Here is a 23,647-nt window from a genome sequence, read left to right as displayed (position 1 = left end):
TCAAAGATTCTCATCTGTTTCTGTTACCTGCTCGATCCGTGGAACCCTCGTTTCACCAGTATAATTCGGCAATCGCAGACCACGAGCGCTCAGTTAGAACTTTGAACTGGTTGAAGCAACTTCAGGGAACGAGCCCCCAGAAATACCAACGAAATGGAAGGAATTCGAATGAAAGCGAAACTATTTGCGTTCTCTGTGGGAGCTCTGATGATGATGGTTTTTATGCTGGACTTTGCAGAGGGCAGGCGACTGAGTACGTTGCCCGAAAGTGAGTGCGATTTTGACTTTAAGGAACAGCCGGAGGATTTCTTTGGTATGCTGGACTCTCCGCAGGTGAGTGTTGGCCACCTCACGTGGTTGAGAGTTGAATAACAATCGGGGGTAACCACAACAGGTGCCGCCAAAGGAGCTGGATGAGCCGAGGGATGACAGCCATCAACAGGGGAAAGACAGACAATATTCGGGGTAAGTTGCACAGGGATTTAGCCCACACAATGGCGCGCAATTAGTCGGGGCCACTTGAGTTTTCCCTTTGCCTTGGGGCCAACACGTAAGCAATACCTGAGCTCATAAGCCCATTGAACCACCCAACCAGGAGACGCCGGAAGCAGAACAAAGCTGGCTCGAGATTACCCCCTCCACTTCTCTGGACCGATGATTCGGTGGATGTCCTGCAGCACAGTCATTCGCCTATCCAGAATTTAGATGGGAAATCTATTAAAAGACAACGAAGAGCTGTGACTGTGCGAAAGGAGCGAACCTGGGACTACGGGGTGATTCCCTACGAGATCGACGGCATCTTCAGTGGAGCCCACAAGGCGCTCTTCAAGCAGGCCATGCGCCACTGGGAGAACTTCACGTGCATCAAGTTTGTGGAAAGAGATGCGAGTCTCCATGCGAACTACATCTACTTTACGGTCAAGAATTGCGGGTAAATATATAAATTATAAAAATATAAATATATATTAAATATCTCCCTTTTCCCCCAGTTGCTGTTCGTTTCTGGGCAAGAATGGCAACGGTCGCCAGCCCATCTCCATAGGTCGCAACTGCGAAAAGTTCGGAATCATCATCCATGAGCTGGGCCACACCATTGGCTTCCATCATGAGCATGCCCGCGGTGATAGGGACAAGCATATCGTGATCAACAAGGCGAATATCATGCGGGGCCAGGAGTACAACTTCGATGTCCTGTCGCCGGAGGAGGTGGACCTGCCGCTGCTGCCCTACGATCTCAACTCCATCATGCACTATGCCAAGAACTCGTTCTCGAAGAGTCCCTACCTGGACACCATCACACCGATTGGCATTCCGCCGGGCACCCACTTGGAGCTGGGTCAGCGAAGGCGTCTCAGTCGCGGCGATATTGTCCAGGCCAATCTGCTCTACAAATGCGCCTCCTGCGGAAGAACTTACCAGCAGAACTCCGGGCAAATAGTGAGTCCACACTTTGTGTACTCGGGCAATGGATTGCTCACCGAATTCGAGGGCAGCGGAGATGCCGGCGAGGAATCCCCGCCAGACTCTGAATTCGACGCCTCGCTGACGAATTGCGAGTGGCGGATCACGGCCACCAATGGCGAGAAGGTCATCCTGCATCTGCAACAGCTGCATCTGATGAGCTCCGAGGACTGTTCGCAGGATTACCTGGAGATCCGCGATGGCTACTGGCACAAATCGCCTCTGGTTAGACGCCTCTGTGGAAATGCCAGTGGCGAGGTCATCACCACGTCGACGAGTCGCATGCTCTTGAACTATGTGAACCGGAATGCGGCCAAGGGTTATCGGGGGTTCAAGGCGAGATTCGAGGGTGAGTTTTTAGCTATTCTTTAAACCACAACTATTTATTGATTAATCTTTAATTAACTTTCACAGTGGTCTGTGGTGGCGATATTCAGCTAACCAGGGATCAGTCCATAGACTCGCCCAACTATCCACTGGACTACATGCCCGACAAGGAGTGCGTGTGGCGGATCACAGCTCCGGATAACCACCAGGTGGCCCTAAAGTTCCAGAGCTTCGAGCTGGAGAAGCACGATGGCTGTGCCTACGACTATGTGGAGGTGAGGGATGGCAATCACAGCGATTCCCGGCTGATAGGACGCTTCTGTGGGGACAAACTGCCGCCCAATATAAAGTAAGTTGGTTTAAAAGGCAAGCTGAACAACTAAATTAATCAATTTTAACCACCCAGAACCCGCAGCAATCAGATGTACATACGATTCGTCTCCGATGCCTCGGTGCAAAAGCTGGGCTTCTCCGCCGCTTTAATGCTAGATGTGGATGAGTGCAAGTTCACGGATCACGGGTGTCAGCACACGTGCATCAATACCTTGGGCAGCTTCCAGTGCGGCTGTCGTGCGGGCTACGAGTTGCAGGCGAATGGCAAGACCTGCGAGGATGCCTGCGGCGGTGTGGTGGATGCCACAAAGTCGAATGGTTCGCTCTTCTCGCCCTCGTATCCGGATGTCTATCCCAATTCCAAGCAGTGCGTTTGGGAGGTGGTTGCCCCACCGAACCACGCTGTCTTCCTGAACTTCACCCACTTCGATTTGGAGGGCACGCGGTTCCATTACACCAAGTGCAACTACGACTATCTGATTATCTACTCCAAGCTGAGGGACAGTCGGCTGAGGAAGATAGGCATCTATTGTGGACACGAACTGCCGCCGGTGGTGAACTCCGAGCAGAGTGTCCTGCGGCTGGAGTTCTACTCGGATCGCACGGTGCAGCGGAGTGGTTTTGTGGCCAAGTTTGTAATAGGTATGCTGGATAAGGAAAAGCTTTGGGAGGTTACTGATATATTTTTATCCCGCAGATGTGGATGAGTGCTCCATTAACAACGGTGGCTGCCAGCACAGGTGCCGGAATACCTTCGGTTCGTACCAGTGCAGCTGCCGGAATGGCTACACGCTGGCCGAGAATGGACACAATTGCACGGAGACGCGTTGCAAGTTCGAAATCACCACGTCGTATGGAGTGCTGCAAAGTCCCAACTATCCAGAGGACTATCCCCGTAACATCTACTGCTACTGGCACTTCCAGACCGTCCTGGGCCATCGCATTCAGTTGACCTTCCACGACTTTGCGGTGGAGAGCCACCAGGAGTGCATCTATGACTACGTGGCCATCTACGATGGGCGCTCCGAGAACAGTTCCACTTTGGGGATTTATTGCGGTGGTAGGGAGCCCTACGCCGTGATTGCCTCCTCCAATGAGATGTTCATGGTCCTGGCCACGGATGCGGGTCTGCAGAGGAAGGGCTTCAAGGCCACCTTTGTTTCGGAGTGCGGTGGCTACTTAAGGGCCACGAATCACTCGCAGACCTTCTACTCTCATCCGCGATACGGAAGTAGGCCGTACAAGAGGAACATGTACTGCGACTGGCGCATTCAGGCGGATCCCGAGAGCAGCGTTAAGATCCGCTTCCTGCACTTCGAGATCGAGTACTCGGAACGGTGTGACTACGACTACCTGGAGGTCACCGAGGAGGGCTACTCGATGAACACGATCCACGGGCGGTTCTGCGGCAAGCACAAGCCGCCGGTTATAGTCTCCAATTCGGACACCCTGCTGCTGCGATTCCAGACGGACGAGAGCAACTCGCTGAGGGGCTTCGCCATCGCCTTCATGGCCGTGGATCCGCCGGAGGATTCGGCGGGCGAGGATTTCGATGCGGTAACGCCCTTTCCGGGTTATCTTAAGAGCATGTATTCCTCGGAGACGGGAAGCGAGATCCAGCCACTCGCTCATTTGCTGCCGCCCAGCAGGCTAATGTAGAGGAAGTCGGTGTCTTATGTTTGTTGTTGAAATTTGTAAATAGATTGTGAATAAAACTTATTTCGAAATAATATTTGGTTTTTATATATTTAAGTTTAGTTTTAACCAGGGACCGTAAATAACAGTTACTTGAGACTTTTATTTTAAAAAGACTACTGTGATATTTTGTTTTAAACGTCAAAAATAACACTCTTTTTACTCTTGTCCACAAAGCTTATGCATTTCAACAAATCTGGAAAGCAAATAAACTGTTATTTGTTCATGTCTATAAAGTGCATAAAAACCAGTTAAATTGTTAATTAAAACTTGTACAAATCTTGTACAAATAAAAATCACAAATAACTGTTATTTACGGTCCCTGGTTTTTTATATAATAATGTTTAGTTTTAACATTTAATTATATTTGAATTCAAATTCAAATTTAAACTACCCGCTTTAAAACGAAATACCTCGTTCACACTATTTGTATCGATAAAAAGTGTTGCACAACGAATAAATGGTAGGAGGGTGTCTCCGCTTTGTCCGGAGTGTGTATCCGCTGGGTCATTTCTGTTATTATAAGCGAATATACTCACCTTTTAGAGTGACCGTTCGGAATATTTTTGAGTAAATACAAGTGGTATTTCATGGAGCCAACTGTCACACTATTCGGCGGCGTCGGTTTGAATTTGGATTTTTTTGCGGCGACGCGCTAACTTGTTTAATTGCTGTTTGTTGATTGTGCTAAGTGTTTAGCTCTGTTAATGGGCCACTAAGTTCGCTGCGTGACCGTCTTTGTTTAGTGCAAGTGTTTTCTGTTTTCGGCCAGCGCCCGCGATGAGCGCCTTTGAGGTTAGTGTTTTTGGGGCTCCGAAAATGGTTCCCCTCGAAATAACAGGACTCCCGATATTTGATATTTGCAGATCACCGTGACGCCATCGCGTCTCAAGCAAAAGAAGCGCGCCGAAGGACGCGAGCCCGCCGTGGTGGTCATGGCTCCGTTCTCCGCGAAGGCGATTGTGCAGTTCGAGGATGTGCCGGTAACCAAGACAGCCAGGCGCCAGGTGCGCGTCCTCAATCCCAGCGACGAGGACATCGAGGTTAGTGGGTTACCGCCTGCCTGGCAACTGGTATTTAATCAATGCCCCATTTTTCAGGTCAAGGTGATGAAGGCCATTCGGGAGGAGCACAACCTGAGCCTCGAGTGGCTGGAGCACATCGTGCCCGCCAGGGACGAGGTCTCCATGGAGCTGGTCTGGAGCCCCCAACTGGAGGTGGCCTGCAAGGAGACGCTGCAGCTGATCGACAACCGCAACTTTCGCAAGGAGGTGATGATCATTCTGAAGTCCAAGAGCAACCAGCCCGCGAAGGTCAGTCGAAAACTGCATTTCCCACCCCATACCTTCCACTCACCCTTTTCTGCATGTCTGTTTTATTTTTCTACCTGAAGAACCCGCGCAAATTTCCCACCGTCGGCAAGACCCTGCAGCTGAAATCACCGACAGGCGCTGGCAAGACAATGAAGAGCGTGGCCACCGCTGCTGTGCAGCAAAAGAAGCGAATGTCTGCGGCGGCGGCGGCAGCAGCAGCAGCTCCTTCCGCCAAACTGACCTGGCGACCCTCTGCTGCCACCCGTCCTTCTGCCCGTCCTAATCCTCCTCTAACCGAGAAGAATGTCTACAAGCCGCCGAAGGAGGACCCCGTCTACATATCACCACAGCCGCGCAGCCTCAAGGAGAACTTGAGTCCCATGACTCCGGGTAATCTTCTGGACGTGATAGACAACCTACGGTTCACACCGCTCACCGAAACGCGAGGCAATGCGACCATTTTGCCGGACAATCTGACCGCCTGGCCCACACCCACCCACCCTCGACCGCGTCGACTCACTCCAGATGACCTAGAAGATCAGCCGGCCACAAACAAAACCTTTGATGTGAAGCATGGCGACACCAACATTTCGCTAGACACTTTGGACAGCTCCAGAAGCGAGGTACAAACGCAGGCGCCCCTGAACAAAACCACCACCATTGCGGTTCATATGCAAACCAGAGCTCTGGCCTGTATTCACGAGGAGGAGGGCACCAGTCCGCCAAAGACCTCCGTTCAAGATCTTAAAAGGGACATCAAGCTGGTGGGCTCACCGCTGCGAAAGTATTCCGAGTCCATGAAGGATTTGTCGCTGCTGTCGCCGCAAACGAAGTTCGCCATCCAGGGCTCCATGCCTAATTTGAATGAGATGAAGATCCGGTCGATCGAACAGAATCGCTACTACCAGGAGCAGCAAACCCAGGTGAAAAGCAAGGACCTGAACAGTTCTTCTAGCAGCGAGGCCAGTTTGCTGGGCCACCAGGAGTTTCAGTTCAATCACAACGAAATACTCGCTCAGTCGAGTCGCTTTAATCTGCACGAAGTGGGTCGTCCGATTAAGAATCCCCACAAGCGTCGCTCCCATGAGCTAAGTTTCTCGGACTCGCCCAGCAACGAATCTCTGCATCGCAACGATACAATGGCTATTTCGCCGCCCAAGAAGCAGCGGGTGGAGGACACCACGCTGTCGAGAAACGCTGCACCGGCAAATGCATCCGCCCGCAGCAGCAGTGCCCACGCCTGGCCTCCCGCTCAGTCAAAGAAATTCAAGCTGGCGCAGACCATGTCGCTGATGAAGAAGACCACCACACCACGAAAGGTCAGGGAGAATAGCGTACAGGCGCCCGTCAAGCTCTACGACTCGGAGCTTTACATGCAGACGTACATCAACCCGGATCCCTTTGCAGCCACCACCACAACGGATCCCTTCCTGGCCTCCACCATGTACCTGGACGAGCAGGCCGTGGATCGCCATCAGGCTGACTTCAAGAAGTGGCTTAATGCCCTGGTTTCCATCCCAGCCGACCTGGATGCGGACACAAATAGCAAAATAGACGTGGGCCGGCTGTTCAACGAGGTGCGCAACAAGGAGCTCGTGGTGGCGCCCACCAAGGAGCAGCAGTCCATGGACTACCTCACCAAGTACCGCCTGGAGACGCTGCGTCGGGCGGCGGTGGATCTGTTCTTCAGCGAGCAGATGCGCCTGCCCTGCTCCAAGGTGGCCGTGTATGTGAATAAGCAGGCTCTGCGCATCCGCAGCGATCGCAATCTCCACTTGGATGTGGTCATGCAGCGCACCATCCTGGAGCTGCTGCTCTGCTTCAATCCTCTGTGGCTGCGCCTCGGACTGGAAGTGGTCTTCGGCGAGAAGATCCAGATGCAGTCGAATCGAGACATCGTGGGCCTCAGCACCTTTATCCTCAATCGCTTGTTCCGGAACAAGTTCGAGGAGCAGAGGTACAGCAAGGCCTACACACTCACCGAGGAGTACGCGGAGACCATCAAGAAGCACTCGCTGCAGAAGATCCTCTTCCTGCTGCTATTCCTCGATCAGGCCAAGCAGAAGCGCATTGTCAAGCACAATCCGTGTTTGTTTGTCAAGAAGTCGCCGCACAAGGAGACCAAGGACATCCTGCTGCGCTTCTCCTCGGAACTGTTGGCCAACATTGGGGATATAACGAGGGAGCTGCGTCGCCTGGGCTACGTCCTCCAGCACAAGCAGTCTTTCTTGGACGAATTCGACTACGCCTTCAATAACCTGGCCGTGGATCTGAGGGATGGAGTGCGGCTTACGCGCGTCATGGAGGTCATTCTCCTGCGCGATGATCTCACCCGCCAGTTGAGAGTGCCCGCCATCTCCCGCCTGCAGAGGATCTTCAATGTGAAGCTGGCTCTGGGCGCTCTGGGCGAGGCCAACTTCCAGCTGGGCGGGGATATCACCGCCCCGGACATCGTGGACGGGCATCGCGAGAAGACGCTTTCGCTGCTCTGGCAGATCATCTACAAGTTCCGTTCGCCCAAGTTCCATGCGGCGGCCACGGTGCTGCAGAAGTGGTGGCGTCGTCGCTGGCTTTATGTTTCCATCCAGCGGCGCATTCGCCACAAGGAGCTGATGCGACGCCACCGCGCCGCCACTGTCATTCAGGCCGTTTTCCGGGGCCACCAGATGAGGAAGTACACCCGGTTGTTCAAGGCGGAACGCATCCAGGCAGCCATAATCCTGCAGAAGTTTACGCGTCGCTACTTGGCGCAAAAGCAGCTGTACCAGAGCTATCACAGCATCGTCACCATCCAGCGCAGGTGGCGGGCTCAGCGACTGGGAAGGCAGTGCCGCCGGCAGTTCCTGCAGCTCCGCCAGGCGGCCATCTTTCTGCAGCGCATCTGGCGGCGTCGTCTCTTTGCCAAGAAGCTACTGGCGGCGGCGGCCACAGCGCGTCTGCAGCGATCCCAAAAGCAACAGGCAGCTGCCAGTTACATCCAAATGCAGTGGCGAAGTTATCAGTTGGGCAAAGTTCAGCGGCAAAAGTTCTTGCGGGAAAGGGAGCTAATCATCTTGGTCCAGCGCAGGATGAGGGCCAAGTGGAGTATGATAAAGCAGCAAAGGGAGTTTCGGAAACTTAAACAGGCTGCTATTAATGTGCAACAGCGCTGGAGAGCTCAGCTATCGATGAGAAAACATAGGGCTGAATATTTATCACTCCGCTCCAAGGTCCTTAAAATCCAGGCTCACAGAAGAGCCACTATCCAGATGAGAATCGAACGGAATAACTACCAAGCTGTAAGGAAAAGTGTAATCTGCTTGCAACAGCGCTTAAGAGCCACTTGGAAAATGCGTGAGGAGAGGAAGAAGTATTTCCAGCTTCGGGAGTCCACTATACTCATTCAAAGACGCTATCGGCTGCTCCGCAAGATGAAAGAGGATCGCCTTGCTTACTTGAGAGCCCGTCAGTGCATCATCAAGGTGCAGAGACGCTGGCGAGCCACCTTGCAGATGCGTCGAGAGAAAGAGAGCTACCTTCAGTTGCAATCCGCCGCTAGATGCATCCAAGAAAAGTACCGCGCCAAGCATCAAATGGAAAAGCAAAGGGCTGAGTTCACTCAGCTCAAGAAAGCAGCTTTGACAGTGCAACAACGTCGACGGGCTGTACTGCAGATGCGAAAGGAGCGCCAGGAATATCTGCAACTCCGAGAGGTAACCATCAAGCTGCAACGCAGGTTCCATGCCCACAAGGCCATGAGGTTCATGCGAGCCAAGTACCGCGGCACCCAGGCAGCGGTGAGCTGTCTGCAGATGCACTGGCGTGGTCATCTGCTCAGGAAACGAGAGCGCAGCAATTTCCTGGGGCTGCGCCAGGCAACCATCACCTTGCAGCGACGATACCGAGCTCGTCTGGCCATGATTAGGCAATCTAAGATGTATAACCAGCTCAAACAGGCAGCTATTACCGTTCAAAAACGATACAGAGCGAAGAAGGAGATGCAAAGGCAGGTAATCCACTACCAAAAGCAAAGGGAAGCCATTATAAAAGTGCAGCGGAGATACCGCGGCAAGTTGGAGATGCGGCAGCAGATGGCGGAGTACCAAAAGCAACGCCAGGCAGTCATCCGCATTCAGAAATGGTGGCGCAGTGTGTGTGAAATGCGTGTTCTTAGAAAGGGCTACCGCAGGATTCGTCTCAGCTCGTTGAGCATTCAGCGCAAGTGGCGGGCCACTGTTCAAGCTCGTCGCCAGCGGCAGATCTTCCTGGACACCATTCGCAAGGTGCGATTGATGCAGTCCTTCATCAGATCCACCCTGCTGATGCGAGAGCAACGCAGGGCGTTCGAGAAGCAGCGAATGGCTGCGTTGGTACTGCAACGCCGGTTCCGCGCCCACAAGGCCATGCTAAAGGCACGACAGGATTACCAGCTAATCCGATGCTCTGTGATCCTGGTGCAGCACCGATTCCGTGCTAATCGCAGCATGAAAAAAGAGCGACAGCAGTTCGTCCAGCTGCGTACTATAACCATTCATCTGCAGCAAAAGTTCCGGGGCAAGCGGTTAATGGTGGATCAACGCAATTGCTTCCAACTGCTCCGCAAGACTGCTCCCCACTTCCAGGCCCATGCCCGTGGCTTCTTGGCTCGCCAACGATTCCAGGCCCTGATGACGCCCGAGATGATGGAGCTAATCCGCCAGAAGCGCGCCGCCAAGGTAATCCAGAGATACTGGCGTGGCTATCAAATACGGCGGCGCCAGAAGCACCAGGGACTCTTGGCCATCCGCCGGCGGATTGTCCAGTTGCGACAGGAGGCAACTGCTGTGAATTCTGTGCGCTGCAAAGTCCAGGAGGCGGTTCGCTTTCTGCGAGGTCGCTTTATTGCTTCCGATGCCCTTGCTGTCCTAAGCCGTTTGGGTGAGTATCTATAGGGCTAAGCCATTAGATGACTTAACTAATCCTTAATCCCTTTAGATCGCCTTTCGCGCACTGTGCCACACCTGCTGATGTGGTGCTCGGAGTTCATGTCCACATTTTGCTACGGCATCATGGCCCAGGCCATTCGCTCGGAGGTGGATAAGCAGCTTATCGAGCGCTGCAGCCGGATCATCCTAAACCTGGCCCGCTACAACAGCACCACGGTGAACACGTTCCAGGAGGGCGGCCTGGTGACCATTGCCCAGATGTTGTTGCGCTGGTGCGACAAGGACAGTGAGATATTCAACACGCTGTGCACCCTCATTTGGGTATTCGCTCACTGTCCCAAGAAGCGAAAGGTAACTGGGAAGTGGGAAAGGGTTCTGAGCTATAGGATATTTATTAAATATTTTCTATATACGGTTTACAGATCATTCACGACTACATGACCAACTCGGAGGCCATTTACATGGTGCGCGAAACGAAGAAGCTGGTTGCTCGCAAGGAGAAGATGAAGCAGAATGCCCGCAAGCCTCCGCCGATGACCAGTGGACGTTATCAGACCCAGAAGATGAACTTTACGCCCAGCTCCCTGCCCAGTTTGGAGCCGGACTTCGGCATCATCCGCTACAGTCCCTACACGTTCATCTCGTCCGTTTACGCCTTCGACACAATCCTGTGCAAGCTGCAGATCGACATGTTTTAGACCTAGTTAAATTCGCCTCTAAATGTTAAATGTTTGAAACGTTTTCGTGTTGTGTTTATAATAGTAAGAAGCTAATTTTACTGAGACAATCGATCGTAAATTAAGTAAATTTAAGAGGACCTTAATGCTAGCATGTAAATGAAGAAATCGAAATTGTAACTGATAGTCTAGTAACGAAACTAAGTTTATTGTTTTTATGAGAAATTACAAAAGGAGCTAAGAAATAAAGAAGACAATCAAACTCGTTTTGCTTGCGCCGTTTTGCGGCGCCTATGTTTATTCGGGTAGGTATGCTTGTATTCACAAATCAATTACATATTTTTGTAATCATATAGTTAAATTAGTAATCACTTTGTCAAACACCTAGTTACATCGATATTAGTATGCAGTGGTTGCCCAGTATTCGTGCTCCTCCGCCTGCGACCACAACGAATGCCACTCGTGTCGCTCCTTTTGAGAGAGATTGCCCCAAGTATATAAGTTTAAATCCGCGTGTATATTAATAATGCCCCTTTAAAATGTACATACATATATATGTGGAGTACTGTAAATTGGATTGAATATGCATATATAATAGATTCGTATAACATTTTATGTATTTCTTCCTTGATAATTGCACACGCCATTTCATTCGATCGCTCTTTTTTTTTGGGTTTTTTGCAGTTCTGTTTCATTTGGAGGCTGCCGTTAAACGTCTCGATTTAAAAACTAAACATAATTTGGCTCTAGCGATTTAATATAAATATTTTTTGGGGACGAGGGGCGTGCAAAGGATTCGGTTGGATTCAAAGACATTTAGATTGGCTCCTGAATGTGCTTTAAGTTGGGAGAAGAGTCTGAGAGCTTTTTGCAAGTACTTCCTTGATAAGATTTAGATAAGCTGGACTCCCAGATGAATGGCGCACGGCTGGATGTGGATAAGTGCGTCATCCGAAGGGAGGATTAGGCCCGGGATAATTTAACGCCGGCCCAGGCCAAAGTTGAAGGGTTGCGGGCGCGTCGTCCGCTTGTTCTGTCGTCCTGGTCGCACTGAAAGTCGAGGGATTAAAAGGATATAGGGATTATCCTTATGAAAGTCTTGAGTATGACTTACCACCTCGCTCGGCAGCCAAGTAGTTCGCCGGCGGCACTCGGTAGTCGACCACGTTGTCCTCATCGTAATCGTAGTCGCTGCGCTTGCCCAGTCCGAAGGAGTAGGGACGCGACCTCTTGCCCAGGCCAAAGTTGTAGACCGGCAGGCGCTTCATTCCGGGCCCCCCATTCGTGTACATGTAGGCCCGACGGCCCAAACCAAAGGCATAGCGCTCCACCCGCTTGTCGATGTTGTCGCCTCCGTTGTCGGCCATCTCGTCGGCGGCCAGCAGGACGTCGGCATCGGAGTCGCCGGCCACCGGACTGCGCTGATCCTGGCCAATTACCGGGGAGCTGGCGATGTAGCCGACACAGCAAACGGCCAGGAGGAGGAGGTGGGCGTGAAGGGAGTTCATTGTGGTGGGTGTGGAGATGCTGGGGATGTGGGGCACGTCTGGCTGACGCTGCTGCAAAAAAAGTGGGCGAAGACAAAGTGAGCAGGCGACGAATAGAATTTTAAGCGCTCGCTCCTCAATTCTCTATGTGTCAAAGCGTTGCATACTTTGCGGCAAACGTGGATACGCGAGCATTAGGGTGGCTCAGTTTAGTGATAAAGGAAATGTATGGAAAAAATATAAATAAATATAAAATATAAAAAAAAATAAATAAAAATATCTATTAATTGTTAACTTAAATGCCATTATCATACAATTCCTTAGAAAAAAAAATTATAGACATTTTTATATTATCTTTAATATTATAACCTATAAAAATTAAAAAATATATATTAGGTATTTAATTTTTATTAAATATATTGAAAGCTATGTATATAAAGATGATAACTGGAATTCTTGGTCTCTCCACAAATCAGACCACCCTAATGTGAACCCCTATGGCTGTGCCTTCGTTTACGAATATTTATGCAAAATAAAGAAACAAACAATCGACGAGGAATTCGGCCCAAACACAAAATATGTCAACGGCAAACAAATGCCGACAATGCGTTGACATCCCGGCAATACCAAAAGCCAAAGCCCAAAACACCAAAATGGCAGTGGCAAACAAACAGTCAACAGAGTCGAAAATAACGAACGAATAAAAATGGGCCGGCAGAACGTTGAAAAATGTGGCCAAAAGTTTGATGCCACCGCCGGCAGTCATGCGGAAGGTCCTTGGTCTCTGGTCTCTGGTCTTTAGTCTTTGGCCAACTGGAATTGCAGCAGACGCGACGGGTTTTCTGCTGGCCTTGCAGGTCGTAAACGTTGAGTTTGATCCGCGTTAAATGAGTGTCTTAATTCCCGCCGCAGATGCCGCAGTGGCCACAATTAGCCGCGAACAATTACCCAAAAATTTAAGCCAGACCGCACAATGAAATGTCCTTCTCCTCCTCCCTGCAGGATTCCATTAGCCGAATGGCAGTGGCAGTCAGTGGCAGCCATCAACGCTTTTGTGGAGATGTCAGTGCCATCAATTGAAAGTGCCCGTCGGAGGAGCAACAACTGACAGTGTCGTGGTTGCATTTCCGCCGGAAAACTTGGCAGCCGGGGCACGTACCTCCTAGGAATACCCCCGCCCTTCGTTTGCCCGAAGCTACTTGTTGTTTGGCTAGGCAAATTAACTTTCTAACAATTTTCCATTAGAATAAAGGGCTTAAAGGCCTCTTGGGCTCGCTGCCTTCCATAATTATGTGCAAACACTCCGTTGAAATCAATTAATCGAAGCCCACGCGTTGGTCCCCCAAATGTTGCGCATACGCACCGTGGTCGGTCATAAATTCGCTGGGTGCATGTGCAACAGGGCCACAAATCATGCAACAGGTTCACCAGAGACCGCAAAAGGCCATCCCCCAACCCCTAGACCTCCGTGTTTGATTTACAATGGCAGCTCCATGGATGGCAGCTGTGCATTTTCCACGCAGGACAATAAAAGCAATGGCTATGACTGCCGCCGCTCGGCGAAAGGCGATGGCTATGGCCACGAGATAATAGGCGGAAAATCGTCACATTTGTTAGACTTTATCAACCGCAACGCGACAACAAAACGAGGAGCAGCCATTGCCACGGAGAGGCAATCGTAAATCTGATGGGGGCAAAACAAGTTTTGTGAAAAGTGTCAACACCTTTCACTATTATTTCCATTCGTGCAATAAAATCTTGTTTGTCCTCCGCAACGCAGCGCCCTTGGCCGCAAATGAGATTCAGGCATTATCTGTTTATGAATTTACGCCACTTTTGGCCATAACTCTTTCGGTCCGCTGGCCTTTTCTCATATCCGCAGCGGCGATTAGTTTTGACCGCCGAGCGGACTGCAACGGAAATTCAAAGGAGCAGACCGCGAAGAAGGCCGTCTTCTATCCGCTATCCTGGCCTAATTAAGTTGGAAAGTTGCAAAAGTTCACCAGCTGCCGAAGCAACACAGCGCAGGCCAAAGGATATAAGCAAATTTTCAGCTTTACCGAGAAGCCAAAGCCAAAGCCAAAGCAATTTCAGCTGATGCGGCAAATTACGACGGACAGATCCCTCAGGTGGTGGAGCTAATGCCACGGCCAAAGCTTCTGTTGAACCTCGAAATGAGCGAAGAATTAGCCGTGTGCAATTGAAACGCTTTTTTAAATTGAAAGCCCTGCCAGGGGGCAGGCTCCCGTGTTTTCACCTTTACCCTCTAAGCCCGCCTAATTAAGTTACGTTCAGGTAATGAAGTGGCTAACTTCTTTGCGCCAATTTATGGCGGTTAGGCAATAAAAAGCCAGCACCTCATGGCCTCCCAACCCTCGATATCCCAATCCACCGCTTCTTTTGTTTCGAGATGCGGCCGACCCTTGTTCTTTTTAGGTCTTTTCACTTTTCACCCCCACTTCCTTGTTTTTCTTTAATTTGACATGTGTATCAATTCTGCAAGTAAACATAAACTGACCCTGGAGCGGCGAATCATCATCATCCCCAATGGGGGAAATTTCCTATCCCAACATCAATCAACAATTGTCCTCCGATTTGTTTATCTAATATTCTCGTCCTTGGCTTTTAGGTTTTCTTCTGCCCTGCATTTCTTTTTTTTTTGCTCTCGGGCGCTCTGTTATTTATTTAATTACAATTTGATTGAGGCTTGTCTTTTGTCTTCTAGCCAGGTCCCTGCGATTTCAAACGATTTGGCTGAGAGTTGTTGATGTTGACTCTGTTGCCATATGTCAATTGTCGCCAGAGGCATTTTATATAATCAAATTTGGTTTTGTCTTCTCGCCTAAGCGATTGAAAATGAATTGAATTCGAGCGTTTTCCTTAGATCAAAAACCCAAACGAATTGCATTGAGTTTTTTGCATACTTTTTGGGGCAAATGTGCTGATTGAGTTTAGTGTCTATTTTAGAATGTAAAAATATTCTTTCCCGGATTGTTAGGGGAATTATTATTTGTTGAGATAGAAATATTATTTATCGAAAGCAAAAAGCGGAATCCCTTTCAAACAAATGTAAGGGTACCAAAAAAAAGAAGTATCTATGTTTTTTTCTCAAAATGTATGCATAAGGTAAGTAGTGGAACTTTTTTTTTTAACATTAACATTTTAAAATGTATATTTGAAAGGTTTTTTTAGGCAAACAAAAAGGTTTTTTCTTGACAACCATCGTGTCCATCTCTAAGTTCAACTGTAACTCCCAGAAAGCAATTTGAGCGCTTTCTAACCGTGTTATAATACTTTTTATTTAAATAAAAAAATTTTTTTCTTTGTGAAAGATTTCCGAGTCCAATCTTACTTTTTTTTTCCTATATATACAACGGTGCTTGACTAACTCAAGAACTTTTCTTATTACTTGACGTAGTTCCGAAAATGTTCAGACTTTGCAAATTTTTTTGAGACTGTTATGAGAAGTCACTGAATATTCTCCGGAAAAGCGCTTACTTATGTTCTTACTCAGAAATCGCTCTAAAACAAAGCTCTTATCAGACACTTAAAACTCTTGGTAAAAATGTTCAAATGTTCCCCTTAAATTTTGGAAATGAAGTTCCAAAACCTATGCAAACATAAATATTTGAAATATTTGATTTTATTCACAACTTACAGCGAAATCCAAATGCCGCTGGGAAAACTCACGGACCGGAATGCACAAAAACCGCGATGCTACTTCTGCAGGATCGATTCAGGGAATGGCACTCTGAAACACAGGATACAGGACACGCGGTGCACAAGGGTACTTGGCTGTCTGGGATTTCGCGGAATTGTTCGGCTGCTGCTCCTGTTGCACGTTGACAGATCAAATGTCGGTTAAGTTTTGAATCCGCATCCGCTGGCGCTCGGCCTCTTATATGAGCGCTTTGCGCGCCCTTATCAACGAACCACCCACACGACAGCCGCCAGGAGTGACGACAATGTGTGGTGAGTTTGGCGCCGATTCCCAACACGACCGAGGGGTGGCTTTTGGGTCGCATGGCGGGGTGTGCTCCACGCCAAGGATGTAACAAGTGGCCGTGGCCAAGCGGCTTTTCCGGAAAAGCCAAGAAGCCAGTCCTCGAGGATAGTGAAACAAAAGACGAGCGACGACCATGTTTCCCAGAAGGTGAGGAAATCTGCAACTCGGCTTATGATAAATAATGCGATGCTGAGGTTCATTAGGAGGTCGCACATACACCCACGGCAAGCCATCCAACTATTTCTCATTTCACTGGAAAATTGCCAGCTGACTGGGTGCGCATTACTCAAGTGCAGGACATTTGTTTTGCCCAGCGCCTTCGGCCCTTCTTTGTGGGGAAACCTCAGAGCACAGCTGACAACTCGAATGACATGCAACCCCGGCTTTATTCCGATACCACAACCCCTTCCTGTAACATTTCAAAAGCGAAACGTCAAGGAATTTTATGCGGAATGCCAGCAACTATTTCACGAGCCGCAAGGCATAACATTTAACATTTTTCAAGACCCCGTTTTCTTTGCGGACAACGTAAATGTCTGATTTAGACCGATTCTATGTACTTTGAGATTTATTCAAGGAATCAGGAAAGGTTAAAGAAAAAGCGGGAAAATGTTTAATATCTAAAATATCATATATTTTTTCAAACTTACAAATACTTCGTATTCCCCGTACTCTTACCGATTCCTAGTATTTTGGCCTTGTTTCCAATCAATCTGCTAACGTTATCCCAATACGTTTCAGAGCATTCCGGGCCATTAGCCACACGGAGGGATAAAGGAACTGGGAAATAACCATTACCCAAGGAATTCCCGCTGAGACGATGCTTAGTTGTAAATAGTTTAATTACGAATAAAAGCAAAAATCGCTGGCTAATTGGAAAATATTGAGAAAATAAGCACATTGATTGGCCAACTGCCAACTGCCAACCCCCCCGGAAAATGGCTAAAAGTGTCTGGGGTGCACGTGTCGTATACGCAATGCTAAGAGCGCAGCAGGCAATCGGGGGGACTCACCGAAATTGCATTGAGATTTGTGGCGCAATTACAATTTGTCCTAGAAATTTATACGTTTTTATGGCTTTTCTGGGCAAAAATGGCGGCTAATTGTGACCATGACGTCAGTCGTCATTAGACGGGCATTAGGTTCCCGGAATGCCATTGCCAATGCGTGCAGCTGCAATTGGGCATAGATTTGGCGATTCCAATTCGGCTATATAGCTGAGCGCGTGCTTTTCATACTCACCACGGGCCATCGATCATAAATCAGGCTGATAAGAAAGCCTAATGACATGGCTCGTAACATCAAAACATGGCCAAAGCGTGTCGCGGCCGGTCCAATCTCGATGGCCTGACACTGCCGCGTCATCGCACCGGAACAGGTTAATAAATTTCCCAGCGGTCTAATCACAGGCCAAGCAGCTCATTTGGGTATTTGGCATCTGGACGGCACATATGGTCACAAGGAGGATATGGATATGGATATGGATAGGCGACTCGATTCGATTTCTGTCCGCTTTTCCAGAAGACAAGTTCAGCTATAAATCATCATCGCGGGCAGGCGGTAGGCAAAATAAGGCAAAGCAAAGACACAAAATTAAACCTGCAGTTGGCCGGGCCGAAAAATAAATGAAATAAAACCAAAAGCAAGGCACCCAACCAGTTTAGCCCACACCTACTCCACACACAGAGAGATACTAACTTCCCACCGAAAAAATGCATAAGCGAAAACATAAAAATAACCAAAGAAAACATTTTTGTAGTTGTTAGACCGACGAAAAAAATATAACCAAAACAACAATAAAAAAATGGAAAATCACGATTCTTATGCAGGTTTTCGGAGATTTTTCCCACAACAAGTTTTCGTTTGGGGTTTTTTCATCTCTTTTAATTGATTCTGCGCATGAGAAAAACGCAGTGCAATGTGCACTTGAGATCCAGATGAACTTATGTGGCGTCAGATATCAGCGACTTGGCAACTTGGCCAACAACAATGGCATCGGCAAGTAGAAACCACAAGCAGGCAGCTTAAATATGCATTTATAATTAGGAGTCGGCCAGAGGGCGAATGCTGCAGCGGAGTCGAAAGCCGAGGAGATTTACGGCCCAGACAAGCGAGACACGTCTTTGGGCCAGATGCGTAGTCGAGAATCAAATCTCTGGAGGGAAGTGGGTGGCACTGGCATGCAAATGGCCAAGATCGGATCTGGATGGTACAGAAGTTTGCACACAAATTGTTTTTTACTATAACACAACACAAAGATAATAAATCACTATTAACAAAATGTTTCTTTCAGAATATTGAGCAGGTAAAGAATAGTGATAAATGATTCTTAAATAATATATTCCTTAAAATATAATATATTCCTTAACTGATTAAAAACTAGTTGCCTTTATTTATTAGACTAATCTTATTTGAATAATGCATAATTTGGGTTTAAATATTCACTATATATTTTAAAACATTTTATAACTATTTAAAGTTATTCTTATTTTGGAAAGGGTGGTGGGATTCATAATCAGAAGAAACACAACCGAATAGGTTGTTTCTGCTATCAGCTATTTTTAGATACTTCTGGTTAGCACTATTAATTTAGCCACAACTGTTGGCACTTGCCTGCTACACAGGAACATACATATGTTCGTATGTAAGTTACAGCAATACGTATACGTAGATATATGTAAGTACGCCGGGAAGAGTCGTAAAGTCGGCAAAGAATGTTGCTCGCTCTTCCGGCGCAGCTTCTACTCTCTCTCTGTCTCTCTTTCTCGATGACACACTTTCCGACACATTGAAGTAGGTGAGCAAACGATCACCTGCGATTGTGTGAGAGTGTGTCTGCTGGTGTTTGTTTGTTTGCTGGCACTCCAAGCACAAACATACGTTCTCCATTCTACGCTTCGCTGCATTGAAATTTCTTTTTTCGCTTTCTTTTCGGCCAGAGCACTTGCGCTCTTTCTCTTTCCCCCGATCGTTTGTTCTGTACTCTTTCTCCTGCAATCTCTCTCGCGCTGCTGACGTCAGCAGCGACTGCGGTGTTATATGTTATATGGGTCACCGTGACTTTTGGGTTCTTGGAGAAAACTGGTAGTACGAGTCTTCTGCTTCTTCTCCTTCTTCTGCTTCTGCTTCTGGCTGAGGAAAGTGACGATCGATCGAAAGCGAATGCGTTTGTTTGTCTCTTTTGCTTTTTCTTCGCTCTCTCCAGTTGGAAATTCTGTTGGTTCTTTTGGGGTCAGGTTCAGGCTGTTAGAAAGGCATTTCCTCTTTGACTTTAGTGCTCTTAAGCACTCACACTTAATTATGTAAAAGCGGTACCAACAATCAGAAAAAAAGAAGCTAAACAAACAAACAAACTACAATATAAAGTCTGCTGCGAAAGGTGAATGAAACTTAATGAATGCCAGCAACAACAATAAACAGGTGAGTCGCTGCATTGCTTAGTGATTTTCACTTGCTGCCGCTGCTGATTTTGTTGTTTCTTTTTTAGTCGCTCTTTGTTGTTGTTGTTGTTGCGAGCGTGCCTGTGGAATTCGCAAATTGTTATGAGTAAAACTACAACAAAAACAAAGCCCCGCAGAAAGAGAAATAAGACAAAAATAAAGAAATACACACAAAGACGACGTAAAGATTACACAAGCGCAGCGTCGTCAATTCGAGAGGGGGAGGGTGGGTGGTGAAGGGGAGGGGTGGGCATTAGAAACAACACAACAACACTCTTCGCTGCAATCAAGAAAGCTCTCACAACAGCAGCAACTGCGACTGCGGCGGAGGCAGTGACTGCGCAGAGAGCCACGATCAGCTGCAGAGGATGCAGTGAGCAAAATGTTGGTGGTGGGATCTTCTGTTTAATAACTAGTTTGGGAAAAAACTTGCTACAGTAATATGATGCAATAGAAAGGGCCTGGACAGTCCCAAAATTATCCATTTGAAGTTGAGATACAGCTTATTTAAAGATTTAAGATTTTGATTTAGATTTACAGATTTCAAGCATTCAATTTCATAGGATCGAATTTATAGAAAGCAACCAACCTAAAAGTATACTTTAAAAACGAGTATAAAGTGTGAACATCGGTCATCCGCCCTGTTGGCCATTGACTTTTCAACTTTATTCCGTTGCTCTCAACCGATTGCTTGAAATATAGAGGTTTGCTATTTGACCTCCCCTTTTTTTTGTCTGTGTAGAGAAATTTATCATTTCACTGCAGCAAAGCCTCTGCAACAGCGACGCCGGCAGCAAGCTCTCTCTCAACAGCTGCTGATCGCAGTGCTCTCAGTGTTTTGGCAGCTCTCTCTCTGCTCATCGCTGCCGCCGTCGACGGCGCTGCCGCTGCCTCTGCCGTCCGAGGCCTGGCCACAAAAACAACACCACAGCTTTTCGAAATTAGTTCTAGTGAGTCTGTGAAAGTGTGAGCGACTGCGAGGCGCGATCAATTGGCAAACAACCGCAAGCGGATCAACTGCTCCACACGCCACGCCGAATACCGAGTACCATCGAATATCGCCGAATTTAAAAAGCGGACTACACACGAGTATACACGCTACCCACAAGCGACAGCAACCAGAGCAACAACACAAACACATCACGTGCAACATGTCGCATCAGTGCAGCTGCGGTCGCGACCTCAACAACAACTACGTCTCCTACACGAACGCCTACGCCAATGCGAATGCCTCCTTGGACCGCGAGGCGGCCACCAGCGGCAAGTCCGGCGGTCCGCCGCGCGCCCAGCTGACGGCCAAGGTGATGTTCGGGACGGTGGGCGCCATCAAGGAGCTGCGCGACAAGGAGCAGCAGCAGCAGCAGCGGCAGGCGACACGAGCGGGCGAGAGGCGCAACTGAGTGAGGGGCGGGGCGGTCCAAGGGGCGGGGCGGGACGAACGGCCGCTGGAGCGGTCGAGTGCTGTGCTGTGGGTTGTCGGCGGGGGATCTCTGGCTGATCGGAAGGAGGATGACACGGAGATTTGGATTGAGCATAAAGAATTCGCGGAACACCAAACTGATCCGAATTGATCACAAAGATTTCGAGCAACTGAGAAGAATTCGCGCGACTCCAAGGATCCAGGTGATTTGGTTTGATCATAAAGAATTCTCGAAACCCCAAGGTTCTCTGAGTAATCCAAAATAGTTCGAATCGTTTGGGTACTGATAACTCAAATGGGTGGTCCCCGGATCACGTTAGAGGCTTCAAGTGTTGGCAGGGGACAGGGCAATCTGTGTAACGACATTCCTTCTCAACAAAAACTATCCAAAAAACAAAAAAAACACTGAGTACATCACATATTTATACACTTTTTTTTGTCTGCCACACACTATCTCTAACTCTCTCTCTATCTCTATCTCCTGTAAGCTTCAGCAGAACTCTATAATTCAATGTAAATTGTTTATTACATATATTTATACATATACTACATAGTGCAATACTTTAGCTGTACGCAAACACACACACGCCTAGCTATAAGTTTGTTTTATTTTGTAAGTGCACACGCATACACTCACTCATTTTACAATGTTGTTTAATTTTGTTTTGTTGTTCACGCGCTCCGCGATTTTTGGGCTGCCAGTCTGGAGACTTCCAGGTGCTGCTGCAGCTCGAAACGCAAGGCACGTAGCCCATACACACTATACACACCCCACACCATATACACCATATAAATATAACTACACATATGCGTAATCTTTAATACCTATACTACTGTTATTACTCTTAATAATCATATTGTATGTGCCGCAAGAAGAGAGGAAACCGAAACCGAATCGAGAAACAAAACTTAAAATTATTCCTCCAAATGGGATGGTGTTTGCTCAAGTGATTTGTACTAAAATGGAAGCGAAATAAATGGAAACTCAATTAAAGTGCTGCAAATGGCAAATGTTTCGAGAGAGAATTTAGTTTAGAGAGCGCGGAGCATCTACAATATATTTATTATACCTATAAAAAATAATATTAAAATGTATGTCTACTTGTACATCTATTTATAGAGCTAATCCCAACAAAGGCGAATAAAAATCGAACTTTTAATAAACTGAAAACGAAAACTTCGGGGTCTCTGCAGATTGGCGATTTCAATTACTCCAACAATGGACTATAGATTGTGTGGAGTGTGGAGTGCAAAGTGGGTGGGGGCAAACCTTTTTCTTCGCCGGTCGTCTGCGTGTGAAAGTAAGAAATAAGAAGCAGAAAAAAACAACATTCAAATAAATTATAAATTACAATAAAGCAAAGGGGAAACGAAAAGTAAAATATGCGAAACGAAAGCGAAGTCTCCGGCCAGAAGGCAAAGCCAAAGGCAACGGCAACCTCGTGTATTATATTATTATTCCAGCGATTCTTTTCGTATTCTGCCATCGTCTCGCACTCTTTATCGCCCTCTCTCTTCTAATTATGAAGCACTCCGGGTCTGCGTGTCGGTGTGTGCGTGAGCGGAGAACACTCGCTGGTTCTTACGCTCGTAACAGTGACCCAGTCTCGGGCTCATAGCTTGGAAAAAAGAGTCGCTGTCGTCATCGGCGGACCCAAACGTTCCATTTCGATTCCACTTGACGCCCCCGCCGCCCACGCCGCCCCTCTCCCCTTTGCCACGCCCTCGGGGGACGTCGTCGCTTAGTGGATCAAAGTCAGAGCTGCTTTGGGTTTTTTCAGCGCTTTTTAGAGAGTCTAGACATTTCCGACCCTGTAAAGTAAATAATTTTACTATTATATTGATAATATTTCCGAGACTTCCCAACTATATTGCCAACCAAACAATTTTGATTTATAGGAAAGTTTGTTCATAGTTTATACTTTATATCCCTTGAAAATCGAAACATGTCAAGAGTATACAGTCTGCGGCTTTAAGTGCTCTATCGTTTTCATTCTTATCCGCCTTTTGGAGGGCGCTCACAGTTCAATTGAATCCAATTGACCAAGTGCGTGGCTCTTGTCAAGCAAATGTATTTGCTTACGTATACTTAATTTACGAGGCGTATACGTAATGCAACGCCCACCAATGCACCGGTTGTGAGTAGTGGAAGTTTAGCCAGCCGGGGATTGGGAACGGAATGGAAATGCTAATTGAACCCATTTAGAGAGCTCTCCTCTTCTGGCCGACTGCATTATATTTGATTGCTCTTTAGCCGCTTACCTTTGACTTTGTCTCTTGGCAATTGCTGCAGCTGCGACGCAGTTGGCGATGTGGTGATGGTGATGATCCAACTCTACCGCTTACCCGGCTTCTCGACCGATTTCATCACCGATTCCGATCTGATAACATTACGTGTAAGTGCAGCTAAAAGCATTCTACAGAGGCGACGAGAATCCGGGCATTAGTCCAAAGTATGAGGGAATTTCACACTCATGAGTAAGCGCTTTGGAATTTATACTTCTTAGTTGAGAGAAATAAATAACTTTTTTGCTAATTTTTCTATAATTATTATAGTCTTCCCTTGCTAATTCTTATTATTTAA

General features: G+C 47.8%; 4 protein-coding genes across 7 annotated transcripts; 3 read left to right on the top strand and 1 right to left on the bottom strand.

Annotated features, from left to right (window-relative positions):
• The first annotated feature begins 121 nt into the window (after positions 1-121).
• On the top strand, positions 122-3,780 carry tld (tolloid). Its single transcript, XM_017143348.2, has 7 exons — positions 122-333; positions 395-465; positions 596-931; positions 990-1,810; positions 1,876-2,137; positions 2,195-2,763; positions 2,819-3,780. Exons 1-7 carry the CDS (start codon positions 154-156, stop codon positions 3,778-3,780), a joined length of 3,201 nt encoding a protein of 1,066 aa, XP_016998837.2. The 5' UTR covers positions 122-153.
• Positions 3,781-4,435: 655 nt separating this feature from the next.
• Positions 4,436-10,972, top strand: asp (abnormal spindle). The gene is made up of 6 exons (XM_017143573.3): positions 4,436-4,611; positions 4,683-4,859; positions 4,917-5,129; positions 5,210-10,025; positions 10,083-10,384; positions 10,456-10,972. Exons 1-6 carry the CDS (start codon positions 4,597-4,599, stop codon positions 10,729-10,731), a joined length of 5,799 nt encoding a protein of 1,932 aa, XP_016999062.2. The 5' UTR covers positions 4,436-4,596; the 3' UTR covers positions 10,732-10,972.
• On the bottom strand, positions 10,973-17,818 carry AstA (allatostatin A). 4 transcript variants are annotated; one of them, XM_070216478.1, is made up of 3 exons: positions 17,446-17,818; positions 11,825-12,269; positions 10,973-11,760 (listed from the first exon to the last, which is right to left on the bottom strand). In XM_070216478.1, the coding sequence occupies exons 1-3, from the start codon at positions 17,566-17,568 to the stop codon at positions 11,690-11,692; spliced, it is 639 nt and encodes a 212-aa protein (XP_070072579.1). In that variant the 5' UTR covers positions 17,569-17,818; the 3' UTR covers positions 10,973-11,689. The 4 variants fall into 4 exon arrangements, with proteins under 4 accessions (XP_070072579.1, XP_070072580.1, XP_016999064.1 ...); XM_070216479.1 differs by lacking the exon at positions 17,446-17,818 and adding an exon at positions 16,882-16,950; XM_017143575.3 differs by lacking the exon at positions 17,446-17,818 and adding an exon at positions 15,856-16,006 and having other exon boundaries at positions 11,825-12,266.
• A 2,759-nt stretch (positions 17,819-20,577) lies between these two features.
• Positions 20,578-22,240, top strand: LOC108058740 (uncharacterized). Its single transcript, XM_017143674.3, has one exon. The coding sequence runs from the start codon at positions 20,795-20,797 to the stop codon at positions 21,041-21,043; it is 249 nt and encodes an 82-aa protein (XP_016999163.2). The 5' UTR covers positions 20,578-20,794; the 3' UTR covers positions 21,044-22,240.
• Positions 22,241-23,647: the final 1,407 nt, after the last annotated feature.

This window comes from Drosophila takahashii, chromosome 3R (assembly GCF_030179915.1).
Source record: "Drosophila takahashii strain IR98-3 E-12201 chromosome 3R, DtakHiC1v2, whole genome shotgun sequence".
NCBI lineage: Eukaryota > Metazoa > Arthropoda > Insecta > Diptera > Drosophilidae > Drosophila > Drosophila takahashii.
Note: the sequence above shows the minus strand (reverse complement) of the source record. Positions and strands in the feature narration are given on the sequence as shown.

Bases quoted from the DNA above. Each gene is read 5' to 3' on its own strand.
- LOC108058740 (XM_017143674.3), top strand. From the start codon at position 20,795: ATGTCGCATCAGTGCAGCTGCGGTCGCGACCTCAACAACAACTACGTC.
- tld (XM_017143348.2), top strand. From the start codon at position 154: ATGGAAGGAATTCGAATGAAAGCGAAACTATTTGCGTTCTCTGTGGGA. The intron at 932-989 runs GTAAATATATAA...CTTTTCCCCCAG, and splicing joins TTTACGGTCAAGAATTGCGG to TTGCTGTTCGTTTCTGGGCA. The intron at 2,764-2,818 runs GTATGCTGGATA...TTTATCCCGCAG, and splicing joins TGTGGCCAAGTTTGTAATAG to ATGTGGATGAGTGCTCCATT.
- asp (XM_017143573.3), top strand. The intron at 5,130-5,209 runs GTCAGTCGAAAA...TTCTACCTGAAG, and splicing joins AGAGCAACCAGCCCGCGAAG to AACCCGCGCAAATTTCCCAC. The intron at 10,026-10,082 runs GTGAGTATCTAT...TAATCCCTTTAG, and splicing joins TGCTGTCCTAAGCCGTTTGG to ATCGCCTTTCGCGCACTGTG.
- AstA (XM_070216478.1), bottom strand. From the start codon at position 17,568: ATGACGCGGCAGTGTCAGGCCATCGAGATTGGACCGGCCGCGACACGC. The intron at 12,270-17,445 runs GTGAGTATGAAA...CTTTTTTTGCAG, and splicing joins TTTATGATCGATGGCCCGTG to CAGCGTCAGCCAGACGTGCC. The intron at 11,761-11,824 runs GTAAGTCATACT...CTCGACTTTCAG, and splicing joins CTTGGCTGCCGAGCGAGGTG to TGCGACCAGGACGACAGAAC.